The sequence below is a fragment of the Barbus barbus genome (genome assembly GCF_936440315.1).
Source record: "Barbus barbus genome assembly, chromosome: 40".
NCBI classification, from domain to species: domain Eukaryota; kingdom Metazoa; phylum Chordata; class Actinopteri; order Cypriniformes; family Cyprinidae; genus Barbus; species Barbus barbus.
Window position 1 is genome coordinate 6,368,228 of NC_136718.1, and position 18,191 is coordinate 6,386,418.

Genomic DNA, 18,191 nt, shown 5'->3' on the forward strand with positions numbered 1-18,191 from the left:
ACTGTCCTTGCAAAGTTGGAATTGCCTCACTTTATAGAAACAGCCTTTGTGAGCAGCTGACATTGTAGGCTACTCTCCCAGGTTCAGGAAATAGTCCTCCGCTGCACACACTCTAATATTTGGGTTGAACTGTTCTGGAACAGTGTTGTAAATACAACTGAACCACTGATTTCTCGTTGTGTCCTCTTTTGGAAGCCCAAATAAAGTACTTTCTCTTTCACAACGAAACATGGCGCCGGCGGTAGCAACAATACTACAGCGAGAATAAAAATCACACCCTCTTTCTTAGCGTATATGTTTGGGCGGTGTAATGCAAATCTTCCCACACCATGATGTAGACATGTGGGGACATGTTTAAATAAGCCGTTTTAGGAAGGAGTGGGAGAGTCTTAAAGGGGTCATATCATGCGATTTCAAGTTTGTCTTTCTCTTTGGAGTGTTACAAGGTGTTCGTGCATAGATAAGATCCCTGAAGTTGCAAAGACTAAAGTCTCAAACCCAAAGAGATATTCTTTATTAAAGTTAAGACTCTGCCACGCCCCCCTAAAACGGCTCATTCAAACACACCCCCACATGTCTATGTCACGGTGTGGAAATATTTGCATAAGGCGTGGTTTCAGTAACCGCAGTAGTGTTGATGCAGCCGTGTCAGGAAGAAGCTGTGAACAGCTGTTCCCCTTTCGGGCTTGAACTGATGGTAAACCTAAGGACATTAATAACTGTCTTTACATTCATTTTGAAAGCTGAAGGTCGTGATTATGGAAAGGGGCGTTACATTTCCGACGCGGCTTGTGGTGTTCGGCCAATCACAATGCACTGTGCCAGTTGGCCAATCAGAGCAGACTGTGCGTGCCGGAAGGAAGGACTTTGTAGAAAACGAAGCGTTTGAGAGAGGCGGGGCATAGAGGACCTACAATAATGTACAGTATTTGAAAAATAATGTGTTTTTTGAACATTAAAGCATGTCAACATATCCTGTTACACCAAATACACAAAATAATGATCTTTTAAAAAAGCGTCATATGACCCCTTTAACTTTAATAAAGAATATCTCTTTGGGTTTGAGACTTTAGTCTTTGCAACTTCAGAGATCTTATCTATGCGTGAACACTTTGTAACACTCCAAAGGGAAAGGAAAACTTGAAATCGTATCATATGACCCCTTTAAAGAGAAAGAATCACTTCATCCGATGTTTAAAGTGAATAAAATGGCATTGACAGCTTACTAACACATAACTACTGAAGAACTTTGCTCTCTCCCACCGGACTCGTGTGTGTGTGTGTGTGTGTGTGTGTCGGTGAGGGAAAGGGGGAAAACAGGCAGTGGAAAAAAACACTGTGAGGCAAGGGAGGGGGACTCAAAACATTTCTAAACTTAAAATGCTTTTTTGCATTTATATTGTTTTACTACTTACACATTTATTTTATGTATTTGTCCATTATATTTATTTACAGTACACAGAGTGGTTTGTAATTATTTTTTAGGGGGGACAACCCTCAGACTATCTGTCTGTCTGTCTGTCTGTCTATCTGTCTGTCTATCTGTCTCTATATACAGGTACATCTGAAAAAAAATAATATTGTGAAAAAGTTCATTTTTTCTTGTAACTTATTTAAAAAAGTGAAACTTTCATATATTTTAGATTCATTACATGTAAAGTAAAACATTTCAAGTTGTTTTTTTTTTTTTAATTTTGATGATTAGAGCTTACAGCTCATGAATATTTACATTTGAGTTTCAATTAATGACCATCCCTACAGTATAAATTCCGGGTATCTCTTGTTCTTTGAAACCACAATAATGGGGAAGACTGCTGACTTGGCAATGATCCAGAAGACGAACATTGACGCCCTCCACAAAGAGGGTAAGGATCATTACTGAAAGGTGTGGCTGTTTACAGAGTGCTGTATCAAAGCATATTAAATGCAAAGTTGACTGGAAGGAAGAATTTGGGTTAGAAAAGGTGCACAAGCAACAGGGATGACCACAAGCTTGAGAATACTGTCAAGCAAAGCTAATTCAAACACTTGGGAGAGCTTTACAAGGAGTGGACTGAAGCTGGAGTCAGTGCATCAAGAGTCACCACGCTCAGACGTCTTCAGGAAAAGGGCTACCAAGCCACTTCTGAACCAGAGACAACGTCAGAAGCATCTTACCTGGGCAGTGGAGAAAAAGAGCTGGACTGTTGCTCAGTGGTCCAAAGTCCTCTTTTCAGATGAAAGTAAATTTTGCATTTCATTTGGAAATCAAGGTCCCAGAGTCTGGAGGAAGAGTGGAGAGGCACAGAATCCATGTTGCTTGAAGTTTCCACAGTCAGTGATGATTTGGGCTGCCATGTCATCTGCTGGTGTTGGTCCACTGTTTTCTCTGAAGTCCATAGTCAACGAAGCCATCTACCAGGACATTTTAGAGCACTTCATGCTTAAAGGAGATGCTGATTTAATTTTCCAGCAGGACTTGGCACCTGCTCACACTGCCAAAGGTACCAAAAGCTGGTTCAATGACCATGGTGTTACTGTGCTTGATTGGCCAGCAAACTCGCCTGACCTGAACCCCATAGAGAATCTATGGGGTATTGTCAAGAGGAAGATGAGAGACACCAGACCCAATAATGCAGGTGACCTGAAGGCCGCTATCAAAGCAACCTGGGCTTCCATTACACCTGAGCAGTGCCACAGGCTGATTGCCTCCATGCCACAGCGCATTGATGCAGTAATTCATGCAAAAGGAGGCCCTACCAAGTATTGAGTGCATAGAAATTAACATACTTTTCATAAGCCTGACATTTCTGTTTAAAATATCATTTTTTTTATTGATCTTATGTAATATTCAAATTTTCTGAGACACTGAATTTTGGGTTTTCATTATCTGTAAGCCATAATCATCAAAATTTCAAGAAATAAAGGCTTGAAATATTTCACTCTGTGTAATGAATCTGTATAATATATGGGTTTCACTTCCTGAAATGTGTGACAAAAAATATTGACCTTTTTCACAACATTTAATTTTTTTTTATATGTACCTGTATCTGTCTGTCTGTATGTCTATCTATCTGTCTGTCTGTTGTCTGTATCTATATATCTGTCTATCAATCGGTCTGTCTGTCTGTCTAAATATATATATATATCCGTGTCTGTCTGTCTGTATCTATCTGTCTGTTGTCTGTATCTATATATCTGTCTGTCTATCTATCTGTATATGTTTGTATCTGTCTGTCTGCTGTCTGTATCTACAGTGCCCTTCATAAGTATTGGAACAGTAAAGACAAAATTGCTCTGTTGGCTGTGGAGTCAAGACATTTGCAAATATGATTAATAGATGAATATGAGACAAAACTACAGAATGTCACATTTTATTATTAGCCGTTTCAACATATACATGTGTTACCAAATAAAAAGAACAGCACTTTTAGAGTTCATCCCACTCATTGATGTGAGCATACGTACTGGGACAGTTGAACATAAGGCAGATATAAAAGATTAAAAGCTATTATTTAGTTGCAGATCCCTTGCACACAATCACAGCAGTGAGTCTGTGACCCATAGACATCACCAGACTCTTGGTCTCATTCTTTGAAATACTTTTCCCAGCCTTTAATGCAGCCAATTCCAATTGTTGATTGTTTTGGGGAGTTTCTGCCTTTACTCTCCTCTTCAGCTGCTGAAATTCATGTTCAATCAGATTTAAATCTGGAGATTGACTTGGGCAATCTGAGACTTTCCATTTCTTTGCTCTTATAAATTCCTTGACTGAACTGGCAGGGTGTTTTGGGTCATTGTTCTGATGCAATATGAAGCACTTCCCAATGAATCTGGTGGCATTTTCTTGAATATTGGTAGGCAAGATGGTTTTGTACCCTTCCAGATTCATTCTGCTACTTTCATTATACATTAAGTCATCAGTAAAGTTGAGAGGGCCTGTTCCAGAGACAGCCATACATGCCCATGCCATGACACCACCTCCACCATGCTTTACAGATGAGGCTGTATGCTTGAGATCATTTGCAGTTCCCTTTTTTCTCCACATTTTTGCTTTCCCATCACTTAGATAAAGGTTCATCTTTGTCTCATCGGTCCATAAACACAGTTCCAAAACTCTTCTGGCTCACCTTTGTGTTTTTTTGCAAACTCTAATCTTGCCTTTCTATTTTTGGTGCTGGTCAGAGGTTTGCATCTTGCTGTGTAGCATCTGTAATTCTGTGTCAAAGTCTCCTGAGGACAGTAGATTGTCAGAGCATCATCCCAGCTTCCTGGAAGTTGTTGGTGATTTTACAGACACGTCTTTTAGGGTTCATTTTCACAGCTTTTATGGTTTGTCTGTCATCAACTACTGTTGTTTTCTCAGACGATCAGGTAGTTGTTGGTTGCTGGTGGTTTCCAAACTCTTGATTTCTCCATACCCTTTGTTTTTGCTGTAGCTCTAATTGACTTCCTCTTTTCTTTTAGCATCCAAATTGCTTGCTTTTCTCTCAAAGTCCGCTCCCTCATCTTCATCCTGGTTTGTGTGTGCCATCATCGAATGCAAGATTCAGAATACAGAAGTAATGGATATAACTGATACGACACATTCCCTGTTTTAATATCTGAATCATTAATTGATTATCTGAAGCAACTGTTCCAATACTTATGCTCACATCAGATAGAGGGATGAAACTCTAAAACTGAACTTCTTAGCTGGTAAACCATCTATGTGTTGAATCACCCAATAATAAAATGTGACATTCTGTAGTTTTGTCTCATATTCATCTTTTAATCATATTTGTAAATGTCTTGACTCCACAGCCAACAGAGCAATTTTGTCTTTATTGTTCCAATACTTTTGGAGGGCACTGTATATGTCTGTCTGTCTGTCTGTCTGTCTGTCTGTGTTTCTATCTCTCCATCTTTCTGTCTGTTTGTTACAAATAATTAATTACATAGTCCACGTATATATTTTGTAATGTAATTGAATACTACAAATTATTGTAAATGATTTAATCATAAGGATTGTTTTGTATCACTTAAAGGTTTGGCGTTTGGGAGGAATTCCTGCCCTTATTCAGCTGCTGAAAAGTGACAATCCACAGCTGCAACAGACCGCTGCCGCTGCACTGCGCAACTCGGTTTTTAAAGACAGCGGTAACAAGCTTGAGGTGGACCGTTGTGAAGGAATAGAGGCCATTATGTCCTTGCTCAAAAACACCAACGTTATAGAAACACAGAAACACCTCACTGGTAAGATGTGCCGCTCTCACTCGACTCTTTCCTTGCTTCAACTTTTTAATGTGCCGTGTGTCATTAGTTGTCCTAAGATCTCATCACATCGTATGTGAATGGTGTCCTTTATAGTTAAAATAAAAGAAAGTGACAAGAACTGGTTTTGTGTTTGATATTAATGTTTATCAAAAGCTATTTAAAAAGAAAATAGTATACAATATGAGGTATGGAGTATGACCCTTTGATGTTTGTTCAGGTCTGTTGTGGAATCTGTCCTCGGCTGATGAACTGAAGCCAGATCTGATCAGGGACGCCATGCCGCAGCTTACAGAAAGCATTGTGGTGCCGTACAACTTTTGGACTGACAGCAGCAAACATATTGACACTGAGGTCTTCTGCAACACCACTGGCTGTTTAAGGTGCGTTATGCTGTCCGAGTCATGCATAGAAACTGACTGTTGAGTACAAGAACACAGTGACATCCGAACAAATGGAACAAATCCAAGTAATAAAACAATATTTTTAAGCAAAATATAATAGAGATAAATAAGGGTATCTAAAGGAGACAAAAGGTTGCCTAAATTATAAAAGAAATGTAATTTTTTGGATGAACTATAACTTAAAGTGAAACAAACAATTATCTCAAAATATAATAGAGATACTTGTTTGTTTCAATTAAAGTTATAGCTCATCCAAAAAATTACATTTCTTTTATAATTTAGGTTATATTTTAGTTCTTTTTTCTTTCATGGAACACACACACAAAAATATTTTTTACATTCTTTAAGATTTTAATAAAGAAACTCTAAAAACACACATAAAAGAAACAATTAGTACTATATTCCAAGTTGTATGATAGCTTATGTCATTCCACAGAAAAATAACAGTACGCGCTATTGAATGACATAAGGATTTCTTACTTTGTCAAATTCATAACCATAATTCATAACCTTATTGCTTACCTAGTACCTTGATAAAAATCAGACCACAAAGTCTATGCACATTTTCCAAATTCACTTTCTTGCATGGTCGCCTGTTATGCCGGGAGTGCTGTTTTCAGGTTCAGAGGGTTGTTTTTGGCAAGAACAACTGAAATATAGTCACGCTCTATCTATCAAATGACATCATCTTTAACACCCAATAATCCCTCACACGGGCAATGACTTAGAAAGCATAATTGCCTAACTTGTTTGTTATCGGAGGCAGATGTTGACGTATTTGGGTTGGTCAGAAAGTGGACTGTTATACCACAGACTGGCACACAAATAATCATTGTGTGGTTTTGCAAAATTAATGTCTGTTTTAATGTGAAGTTCTGGTTGTGCTCTTGCAGGAACCTTAGCTGTGCTGGTGAGGAGGAGAGGATATCGATGAGGAGCTGCCCGAAACTTATCGACGCTCTCGTGACTTACGTTCAGACTCAAGTGGAAAGAGGCGATCCAGATGACAAGGTTATCATGCTTTCATTTTTGCTGCATGATCTTACACTACATGGAAAAATATGTGGGCACTGAAACCGATGCCCTAATGTTAGAAGAAGGTTCTCTAAAACTGATTTGCTCTGAAATGACTAAATGTGTAAAATTATATTGTATGCTGTAGCATTAAGATGGAAATTAGGTGACTAAATAAACTTGTTTATTAAAAGAAGGGTGTCCACAAACCTTTGACCATATGGTGTATATTTTAATAGAGTTGCAATGTAATTTTAATTTAACCTATTATTAAGTAAGCTTTAATTTTTTAAGCCTATAAAGCCTGATATATGACATAATTGTCAGAAATATCACATTTATTGAAGTGGACTTTAATTAAATTTTTTTAATTTAACATACAGACTAACTTTTTTTTTGTCGTATATAATATTTAATACATCAGGCTTTTATTGCTCATATAGAAAAATGTAGAGCTCATACTTAAGGAGGAAATTTTATTCAGAGGCACAAACAGAGGAAAAATATGCAATTTGTTATCGTGAGTTTCAAAACATAATGCAGTGCAAAACGATGATTGAGAGATGAACAAATAAATGTTATTTAAAAGCCTGATGATCTACTCACATTTTAACATGATTTTTCTTTAAAATGATGTATGGATAATCAAGTAAACCTAAGCTGCTTCAATCCATTAAATGCATATTTTGAAATATTGCTTACAATATAAATGTTATTCTTACGTTTACTTGATAAATATTCCACAGCAAAAAGACACATGAACCATGAACTGAAGGTGGACGTTTGTACAATTATGCAAAAAGACCTTATTCTAAAAAGTATAAATGATCAATAAGACAACAGAAAGCATGTAAAAGATTGTCTGCAACTCTTTGATCATGTTGAAAATGTATAGTCTCTAGAAATGCACATATATCAATTATGATACAGTAGGCTTTATAGGGTTAAGCATATTCATAGAGTTTTAATGTCTACCAGAATACTCCAATATATTGGCAAAAATGTAGTGCATTAAGCTAAAAGTGACTTCTGTGTCCTGGTTCTGTTTGTTTTGTTGATGTGGGAGCAGTCTGTGGAAAACTGTGTCTGCATACTTCATAACTTGAGTTACCAGCTAGAGAAAGAGGCTCCAAATCACTTCAGACAGTTGCCTGTTCCTGATGAGAATCCAAATGAGAACAATAACAAAAAGAGCCTCTTCAGCCCCAAGAGCACCAAGACCCCAAAGGTACGAGCTGTTCCTGATAAAACGACTAGCATGCAGGATGTTTTGGATGCTGGTCAAGGATTAATTAACCTAAAAACAAGACTCATATTATTATATTCCAAACGCATATGACTTTCTGTATTCTGTGGAACACAAAATAAGAAATATTACCCTCCTGGAGCTTTGAAAAGTTGCTATTTCAAATAAATGCTGTTCCACAAAAATATTAAGCAGCACAACTTATTGTGCATATTAGAATGACTTCTGAAGGATCATGTAACACTGAAGACTGATGCTGAAAATTCAGCTTTGATCACAGAAATAAATTACATTTGAAAATATATTCAAATAGAAAACAATATTAATGCTTTTTAAGCATTAATTTTTCAATAAATTGGTGAGCATAAGAGACTTATTTCAAAAACACAAAATCTTACCGACCCCATATTTTTGAACATAAATATTTGAAAATATATTCAAATATTACCGTTCAAATTTTTTTTAGATATGTCAAAAAATGTTTATATATGTTTCTCTGAAAAAGCAAAGTTACATATGTTTGGAAAGACATGAAGGTGAACAAATGATGACCGAATCGTCCATTTCGGTTGAAATCATCCACCAACCAGCAGTACTTTTTTGTCATTTCCGTGCACCAAACCAGCAATGGACCAACATGGAAATTTATACCATTAATATTAAAGCTGATCTTTTCATATTAACAACACAGTAGTTTAGACAGCAGTTTCAAGTTGTCTTGAGTGTTTAAAAGGCCTCTTCAGTACATTCACAATCCCTTTTGTTATCAGGAGTTCAGCTTTCCCCCCATGGAGAAGGACAATCCTGAAGGAGTGGATCGGTTGTACAACCAAAAATCGCTGCAGATGTATCTGTCTCTGCTGGGCATCAGTCAGACGGAGGTCACTATGGTGGCGTGCTGTGGAGCCCTGCAGAACCTGACCGCTTCAAAGAGCCCTGTATGTACACTTACTGGAAATACACACGCAACTGAACTTGAGGAACTTGTTTAACTTGTATTTTGACCTCTGCACAGTTGTCCAGTCTGATGAGTCAAAGCATCATACAGAAGCTGCAAGGCCTGAATGTCATTTCATACCTGCTGAAATCAGGAAACCCTGTCCTACAGAAGAACGTCATGTCCTTAGTTGGCAACATGTCCCGGGTGTCATCTCTGCGGGGTGCTATGGGTAAGAGTCTTTTGTAAAACTCAAGTGCCACTCCTAAAGATGAACTATGAAAGAGTGATGCAAGTTCTGTGCTGTAGTTTGTGTGTGCCTGTTGAGCAGCATCTGCACAAGCATAGGAAAATTCAGGTCAAGGAGAGTGTGCTGTGAGTCTCTTGAGCCTCTGTTTGCTGGAGGTACTTTTTGTTTCACACTCTCTCAACAGCAGGTCTGTGTTTGTGTGAATGGACGCCAGCAGATTGTTAAATGATACCCCAGAGTAGGGGTGACCTCGAGTAATCGAAGATTCGCTGAGGTGTTGTGATCATGCCATTTTGTCTATATGGGGGTGCTCAAATGTCTGATTTCACATAACTACCGGTTTTCTCCCAATACGTTAATATGCAGCCTATTATGATAATGCTGTAAATAAGAATCTGAAAAGAAAGAAGCTTTTGATAAATATTTTTAACGTGCGTGAATGAATCCAACCTTTATGATATGATTTAAGTTTCACTTTCCATAATCTTTGACAGACAGATTTTTTTTTTGATCAGGTAGGGTTCAAGTGATTTCGAAAGTTCTAATTAGATTTTTGCATGCTGTGAACATTGGCGCTGATCCCTTGGGTGCGAGCCCTCGAGATATTATCTATTCACTATCATATTGGCGTAACTAATCTGGCAAAACATACAAAACTGAATGAGATCGCGATGAAGACCAGGGACAGCTCGTGAATATAAAGGCTGTGCTCTTTGTGTGCTTTCTAGGCTATATAGCCTATAATCCATTCAGAATTTGTATAGGCTTTTATTTTTCGGCCACATACACGCTGCAAAGTTTCATGAATGACATGCATTTATTCGGAATTCACACTCAAAATAATAATGGATAGGACAAAAATTTATTTAATCCGCAGTATTTAATTCTGGAACCGGGCTGGATAAAACTAGCTGTGTTAGAGCAGTTTTCACAGCAGCTCATATTTAGGCGTAAAAATTTTGACCCCCTATTCTGAAGAGTTTAGCTACAACCCTAATCAAACACACCTGAAGCGGCCAATCAAGCTGCTCAAGACTGCTTGAAAATTGCAGGCAGGTGTGCTGAAGCTGGTTGGAAATAAACTTTCCAGGAGAGTGGGTTCCCAGGAGCAGGGTTGAATACCTCTGACCTAAAACATATGCCATGTTGGTGTGATATTGCTTTTATATAATATTCATTTGTTCATTCGTTTGTTTGTTTTACAAGAAATCTATATTATATATTAATTTATTAAATACTAATGAGATTTACATTATGTATACAAGAAATACACAATATATAAAGGAAATGACCTAAAAAAATGTCACATAAGTGTGATATTGCTGTTTTTTTATTCGTTTTCATATTTATTAAATTCTTAAACATGAAACATTATTACATTGTGTATACAAGAAATATACAAGTAATTTATATCAAGGCCAATGAACCGAAATAAATGTCATGTAAATGTTTTATTGCTTTTATACAATAATTATTTATTTGTTTATTTGTTTGTTTGTTTGTTCAAGAAATATGCAGTTAATTAATATTGAGGCCAGTTACCTAAAAATATATATGAAGTATTGATTTTTTTTGCAAAACTTTTTATTTGTTTGCTTAATATTTTAACAAATATACAATTAATATTGGGGCTAGTATATTTTATGTTTGTGTGATATAACTTTTATTTTGTTTTGTTTTATTTTTTCATTCATTTATTAAATTATTATTACATATATTAAAAATGATCATATTATAATTATCATAGTATACAATAGTAATTATGCAAACAAGAAAAAGTCATTAATATTGAGGCCAGTTACTTATGCATTACTCCTCCAGTGGAAAAAAAAGTCAAAGCATCAAGCTTGCAGGTCAACAAAGATCATGCAGAATAAAATATTATTGTACACATTATTTTGTACTTTACTTGAACATTGCAGCAGTTCATTGATCCCTGATGTCTATGATATTCTTGTCAACCACAGCCAAGAAAATTCTTCCCAATGTCAGTGCCGTTCTGTCGGATGTGACACCGAAAATGCTTGAGTCTGACAGCACCATCGCTACAGCGTGCCGTGTGATGCACACACTCATGCTGGCAGAGCCTGACATCGGCAAGAAGATGATCAACACCAATCTGGTTGACTCTCTGAGCAGGCTGAGCTCAAATATGTAAGTATTTCCAAAGAAAAATGCATGTATAAAAGTGAAACTATGGCATAAGCAAACTCATGGTTGAAGTTTAGAGGGAAAGAAACCAACAAATGACTCTAATTCAATAAAGTTTTGTGATAGTCACCCATATATGACAGTTACTCTGTTTCTCTGCTTCTCGCAGCTCATTCAAGACAGCCAGTAAAGCTGCTGGAGCTCTTCTCTGGAGTATGTGGGGACAAAAAGATATAAAGAGTGTGCTGAAAAAGGTAAGACTGTCCGGCCCTTAAACTACATAGAGGAGCTAAAGCCTTTCAAGATCAGGGGAATAGATAGCACAGCTTTGAATATCTTGCAACACTTAGAGAAAATTAAAGTAAAATGTATGATATACAGTATGTGTGTGTGTATGTATATGTGTGTGTGTGTGTGTGTGTGTGTATGTATGTATATATATATATATATATATATATATATATATATATATATATATATATATATATATATATATGCACACACACTATATTGCCAAAAGTATTGGGTCACCCCCTTCTAATGAACAGGTTTGACTACTTTAGTAATTTCCATGAGTACAATGTTTAAGCATATAATGATATTCTAGGGAATTGTGTGCTTCTAATTTTATAGCAATAGTTTGGACAGGACCCTTTTCTATTCTAACATGACAGTGCCTCTGTGTATAAGGCAAGGTTCAAAAAGACATGATTGATTGAGTCAGTGTGGAAGAACTTGACTGGTCTGCAGAAAGCCAAGTCCATTTTTGAACCGTGTCTTATACACAGAGCCACTGTCATGTTAGAATAGAAAAGGGTCCTGTCCAAACTGTTGCTATAAAATTAGAAGCACGCAATTCCCTGGAATATCATTATATGCTTAAACATTAAGATTTGTACTCATAGAAATTAGTAAAGTAGTCAAACATGTTCATTAGAAGGGGGTGAACCAATACTTTTGGCAATATAGTGTATGTGTACATACAGTGCCCTCCATAAGTATTGGAACAGTAAAGACAAAATTGCTCTGTTGGCTGTGGAGTCAAGACATTTGCAAATATGATTAAAAGATGAATATGAGACAAAACTTCAGAATGTCACATTTTATTATTGGGTGATTCAACACATACAGTACATGTTTTACCAACTAAGAAGTTCAGCACTTTTAGAGTTCATCCCACTCATTGATGTGAGCACAAGGATTGGGACAGTTGAACATAAGGCAGATATAAAAGATTAAAAGCTATTATTTAGTTTTGGATCCCTTGCACACAATCACAGCAGTGAGTCTGTGACCCATAGACATCACCAGACTCTTGGTCTCATTCTTTGAAATACTTTTCCCAGCCTTTAATGCAGCCAATTCCAATTGTTGCTTGTTTTGGGAAGTTTCTGCCTTTACTCTCCTCTTCAGCTGGTGAAATTCATGTTCAATCAGATTTAAATCTGGAGATTGACTTGGGCAATCTAAGACTTTCCATTTCTTTGCCCTTATAAATTCCTTGACTGAACTGGCAGGGTGTTTTGGGCCATTGTCCTGATGCAATATGAAGCACTTCCCAATGAATCTGGTGTCACTTTCTTGAATATTGGTAGGCAAGATGGTTGTGTACCCTTCCAAATTCATTCTGCTACTGTCGTCATACATTAAGACATCAATAAAGTTGAGAGGGCCTGTTCCAGAGGCAGCCATGCATACCCATGCATGACACCACCTCCACCATGCTTTACAGATGAGGCTGTATGCTTGAGATCATTTGCAGTTCCCTTTTTCTCCACATTTTTGCTTTCCCATCACTTAGATAAAGGTTCATCTTTGTCTCATCGGTCCATAAACACAGTTCCAAAACTCTTCTGGCTCACCTTTGTGCTTTTTTGCAAACTCTAATCTTGCCTTTCTATTTTTGGTGCTGGTCAGAGATTTGCATCTTGCTGTGTAGCATCTGTAATTCTGTGTCAAAGTCTCCTGAGGACAGTAGATTGTCAGAGCATCACCCCAGCTTTCTGGAAGTTGTTGGTGATTTTACAGAGACGTCTTTTAGGGTTCATTTTCACAGCTTTTATGATTTGTCTGTCATCAACTACTGTTGTTTTCTCAGCCGATCAGGTAGTTGTTGGTGGTTTCCAAACTCTTGATTTCTCCATGCCCTTTGTTTTTGCAATAGCTCTAATTGACTTCCTCTTTTCTTTTAGCATCCAAATTGCTTGCTTTTCTCTCAAAGTTAGCTCCCTCATCTTCATCCTGGTTTGTGTGTGTCATCATTGAATGCAAGATTCAGAATGCAGAAATAATGGATATAATTGATACGACACATTCCTACTTTTAATATCTGAAGAATTAATGCAACAGGACACAGCTGATCACTTAGAAAGACCTAAAAGTGCTTAACTTCTTAGCTGGTAAAACATCTATGTGTTGAATCATCCAATAATAAAATGTGACATTCTGTAGTTTTGTCTCATATTCATCTTTTAATCATATTTGCAAATGTCTTAACTCCACAGCCAGCAGAGTAATTTTGTCTTTACTGTTCCAATACTTTTTGGAGGGCACTGTATATATTTATTTATTTATATATATATATATATATATATATATATATATATATATATATTTGGGGTGGAACAGTACACAAACATGGCGGTTCGGTACGTACCTTGGTTTTGACGTCACGGTTCGATATGGTTTCGGTACAGCAGGGGGTAAAAACTAAAAATAGAATTGCTTTTTTTTTTAATTAAACAGTGGTTTACTGAACAAATTGTTCTTTCTTTAAATAAATTTGATTATAACTGAAATTAAAAAATGTATACCTGAGCTTATGCTCTAAAGGGAGCCCTTTTGCATTATTATAAGGTTATACAATTAACAACAGAGCCCACACTTAAATTTAATTACTATTTTTTTAAATATAATAATCAACACTCAACTTAAAAACTTATGCAGAACCTAAAAAAGTATACAAACATGTAAACTGCACATAATGCAGTTTTTTTTATTTAACTTCTAAATTATTACATTTCTATTTCGTTGTTGAAATATATTCATTGGACCATATATTAATTCTAAAGACTAAGGGGTTCTCCCCGAGGGGAAACCCGCTTCGCATGATCAAGGTCACGTGGTGGTGCCTACGTGCCTTGGACATGTGGAGACAACCTTGGTTCTTGTCCCAGGGCCTGGTGTTGGGAGCTCCTTGTCGCATCGTACGCTAGCGACGGACGCATCCCTCACCGGTTGGGGAGCGGTCATGAGTGGCAACCCTGCCCACGGTCGGTGGAGAGGTCATCATCTCGTCTGGCACATCAACAGGCTCGAGATGCTGGCCGTGTTTCAGGCACTGAAATACTTTCTCCCAGACCTAAGAGGTTGCCATGTGTTAGTTCGCACCGACAACACATCGGTGGTCTCTTATAGCAACCACCAAGGAGGTCTGCGGTTCGCGCCCCCTGTACAGGCTGGCGCACCAGATCCTTGTGTGGACTATGAGGCCGAGCTCTCCTGGTTGGTCGAGCTGGCATTGCTCCCCTCAACTTTGAGGGTCACCTTTGAGCATGCCGCTCCCTTCTGAGCGTCTGAGTCCCTCTCATGCAGAGAGTTAAGTGCTCCGCTCTCCAGAGCTCTGCCTTGGTAGAGCTAGCATTGCTCCCCTTACTATGAGGTCACCTACAAGCATGCTGCTCCCTCCCGGCTCTCCTGTTGGTCGAGCTGGCATTGTTCCCCTCAACTTAGAGGGTCACCTTGAGCATGCCGCTCCCTTCTGAGCATCTGAGTTAGTATCTCAATGGGGAGCAGACACCCTGTTGAGGCAGAGGCTGTTATCCGGGGAATGGATGCTTCACACCGAGGTGGTGAAGCAGATCTAGAGAGTGTTTGGCCAGGCTCAGGTGGACCTCTTCGCTACTCAGGCAGCCCAATGTCCCCTCTGGTACTCTTTACGTCATCCAGTTCTGAGGGGCTGGATGCCGTGGTACAGACGTGGCCGAGGCTTCGTCTGTATGCCTTACTCCCGATTGCTCTGCTCCCCGGAGTTCTGGACAGAGTGTGCTGGGACGGACTCCGGCTGATTTAATAGTGAAGTGAAGTGACATACTGCCAAGTATGGTGACCCATACTCGGAATTTGTGCTCTGCATTTAACCCATCCAACGTGCACACACACAGCAGTGAACACACACACACCGTGAACACGCCCGGGGAGCAGTTGGGGGTTCGGTGCCTTGCTCAAGGGCACCTCAGTCGTGGTATTGAGGGTGGAAAGAGTGCTGGACATACACTCCCCCACCTACAATCCCTGCCGGCCCGAGAGTTGCCATGTGGAGAAGGATGGACCAGTTGCTAGTTGCTACAGTCCTCCCAAGAGAGGTCTGCCTGCTTCCAAGCAGACCCTCCGTCGGTGGATTGTGGATGCCATTTTATGGCCTATGAGTCTTCTGACCTCCCATCGCCGTTGGGAGTCAGGGCTCATTCCATTAGGAGTGTGGCGGCCTCCAAGGCCTTTCCCGCAGGTGTCCCTATCCAGGAAAATATCCCCTTAATATTTCACGCGGACACATTCATGGTTATGTTTGCTGGGGCTTTGCAGCAAGCTTTAGCCTATTGTGTGCATTTGAACGCAGAACTCTTCAGCTGCGCTGAAGACACTCGTTGCTGCTGCTGCGGGACACTAAACACCATCAAGCTGCTCTCAGTCGCGGCACGGTCTCGTGTTGTTTCGACCAGCGCGGCAATGTTTTTCATCACTAATTGATGGATGTCTACAATATAAAAATAAGGAGAAACCTAAAACAGGCCCGAGGCCCGGCCCCCGTCTGAACTATGAAGTGAAAATTGGCCTTTTGCCGAACTTTATTTCTCCCTTTTCAAATCTCATATCACATCGTAAAGGCATTTATTTTTAATAAAAATTAAAGAAATAACAAAAAAGTTGAAAATAAAGTATCGGGTAGGGTTAGGGTAGGTGTAGGGAGGGCTTTATTATCAATAAGGTGGCATCCATTTAATAATCTGAATTAAAATTATAATTTACACTCAATACGTTATTATAGCATACTGTTTTATAACGTAATACAATACTGAAGTGCAGATAATTGCCACTATTTTGCAACAAGTAGTATAAATAGCAGAAAATCCTGCTATGTTAACAAACGGCAGTGCGGAGCATGAGTGAGCGTGATCATCGCTTCCTCTTTACTACTAGTTGTAATGTGAAATAAACATGAATGAACATCTCATGCCTCATGTAATTGCTCAACCAGTGTTTCAACCACAGAAAAACAAAAAACAGCTTGTGAACAAAATGTCACGTAGCATTTCATTTACCTCAGACAAGTCCACAGCTCGTTAGTTTGCGCTCTCTCTCTCTCTCTCTCTCTCTCTCTCTCTATATATATATATACATATATATATATATATATATATAGAGAGAGAGAGAGAGAGAGAGATATGTATATGTATGTATTATTATTTTATATTATTTTATAAAATAAAAAATTACCTGTTAACCTCACCATTAAGATTTTTGCATTACATTGCGAAATTATTTTGATTTTGGTACCCGAACATGTTTTTGGCAGATTTGTAAGATTCGCCTGTTCAGTTACATAACAGTATTTGAAAACTGGCATTCATTACATAATGCATCTCACAAATACAGTACATGCACATTTTTCATTGGAACTGCACTGTTAGGATGAAACAACATTCCTAAGAAACGTTTGTTCAAAGTGGTTAATCACAAGATGCTGTTAATGATTTCAGAGGAAGAGTGAAAGTATATTTTCACGAATATTTCCTCATTCTGAACGGATGATGGGAGGGCAAAGAAAAGGGAAGCAATATCTGGTTGTAAGAAAGCAAGGTGTGGTAGGGTGTATTCACACACACACGGCGCTTTTTCTTAGATTTTTTTTCTTGCTTTTAGGTAAAAGAAAATCCCCTGGCTGTGATCAGTCTTTCAGTCTGTATGCTAAGACTTCCACTCGCTTGCACTCACACACACACATACACACTTCCAGGCCCTGACATGTACTCCACCCAACCCTGGAAAAGATTCAGCAGGCTAAGAGAGGAATCCAGGGAGACGAGTTCTTTCTCTCTGCTTGTAGGGTTTGAAGGGCATGGGCGGAGCAAACACCTTTCACACAACACACCCCTCCCAATGTGACCCTCCGACACCTATTCACACACACACCCACACAACACTCGTCTTCATATTCAAACAGTATACACTATAATGATAATCCACACTATTGACATTTCAACAGACATGTTTTTGATCACATAAAGCTGATTTAGATCTTTAGGCTTACATCGCTATAAAGCTGTCTGATCCATGTTAATCTGAGTTTTTCCTGAAGCAGCCTTGAGAAGCAGGTCATTTTATCATTTGTTTGTATTTCAGTAGCATGAGGTTGTGTAGCTCCGCCCACACTGACATCTCATTGGTCCAAAACACACATAACTGTATATTACATGCCAGATGTATGTGCTGATTTGCAGTGTGGAAACATGCACCATATTTGCTATCAGCTGATATTAGAGATTTTTGAATGTATCAATATATAATTGAATTTGATTTTGCTAATTTCCCTGATTTTTACTTTTAAATGACGTTTGTCATCTAGTTCTTACTTAATGTAATCTTAAAAACCCTAATAATTTAATAACACCGTGCAATGTAATATTTAACAAAACTAAAATGAAAATCAATGTTTCATACTATATATTATAATGTTGTGATGCAGTTATGTATCATTAAAACTTGAAGCGTTCAGTTCCGGCTGCTGAACCTCAGGAGCTCAGACAGGCATGTTTAAACACGTGATGAGCAGTGATTCAGTGCAAAACCTCGACATGCATTTGGTTCTCAGAGCTTTCACACTGTTAATGTTGATGGTGATGCGTGTCATTTTGAAAGGATAACAATCCTCCATTTATAGTTTTTACCTTTTATTAT

The 18,191-nt window shown here is 38.3% G+C and overlaps 1 protein-coding gene across 1 annotated transcript in view; it reads left to right on the forward strand.

The window, feature by feature from the left end:
- Window positions 1-18,191, forward strand: part of LOC306859959 (plakophilin-1-like) — a 38,614-nt gene that overhangs the window by 18,564 nt on the left and 1,859 nt on the right. The window contains exons 5-12 of the mRNA XM_079401391.1: window positions 5,007-5,214; window positions 5,453-5,615; window positions 6,530-6,647; window positions 7,720-7,878; window positions 8,667-8,834; window positions 8,912-9,065; window positions 11,051-11,237; window positions 11,404-11,488. Of these exons, the coding sequence (XP_079257517.1) occupies window positions 5,007-5,214; window positions 5,453-5,615; window positions 6,530-6,647; window positions 7,720-7,878; window positions 8,667-8,834; window positions 8,912-9,065; window positions 11,051-11,237; window positions 11,404-11,488 (1,242 nt within the window). The remainder of the gene's footprint in view (window positions 1-5,006; window positions 5,215-5,452; window positions 5,616-6,529; window positions 6,648-7,719; window positions 7,879-8,666; window positions 8,835-8,911; window positions 9,066-11,050; window positions 11,238-11,403; window positions 11,489-18,191) is intronic.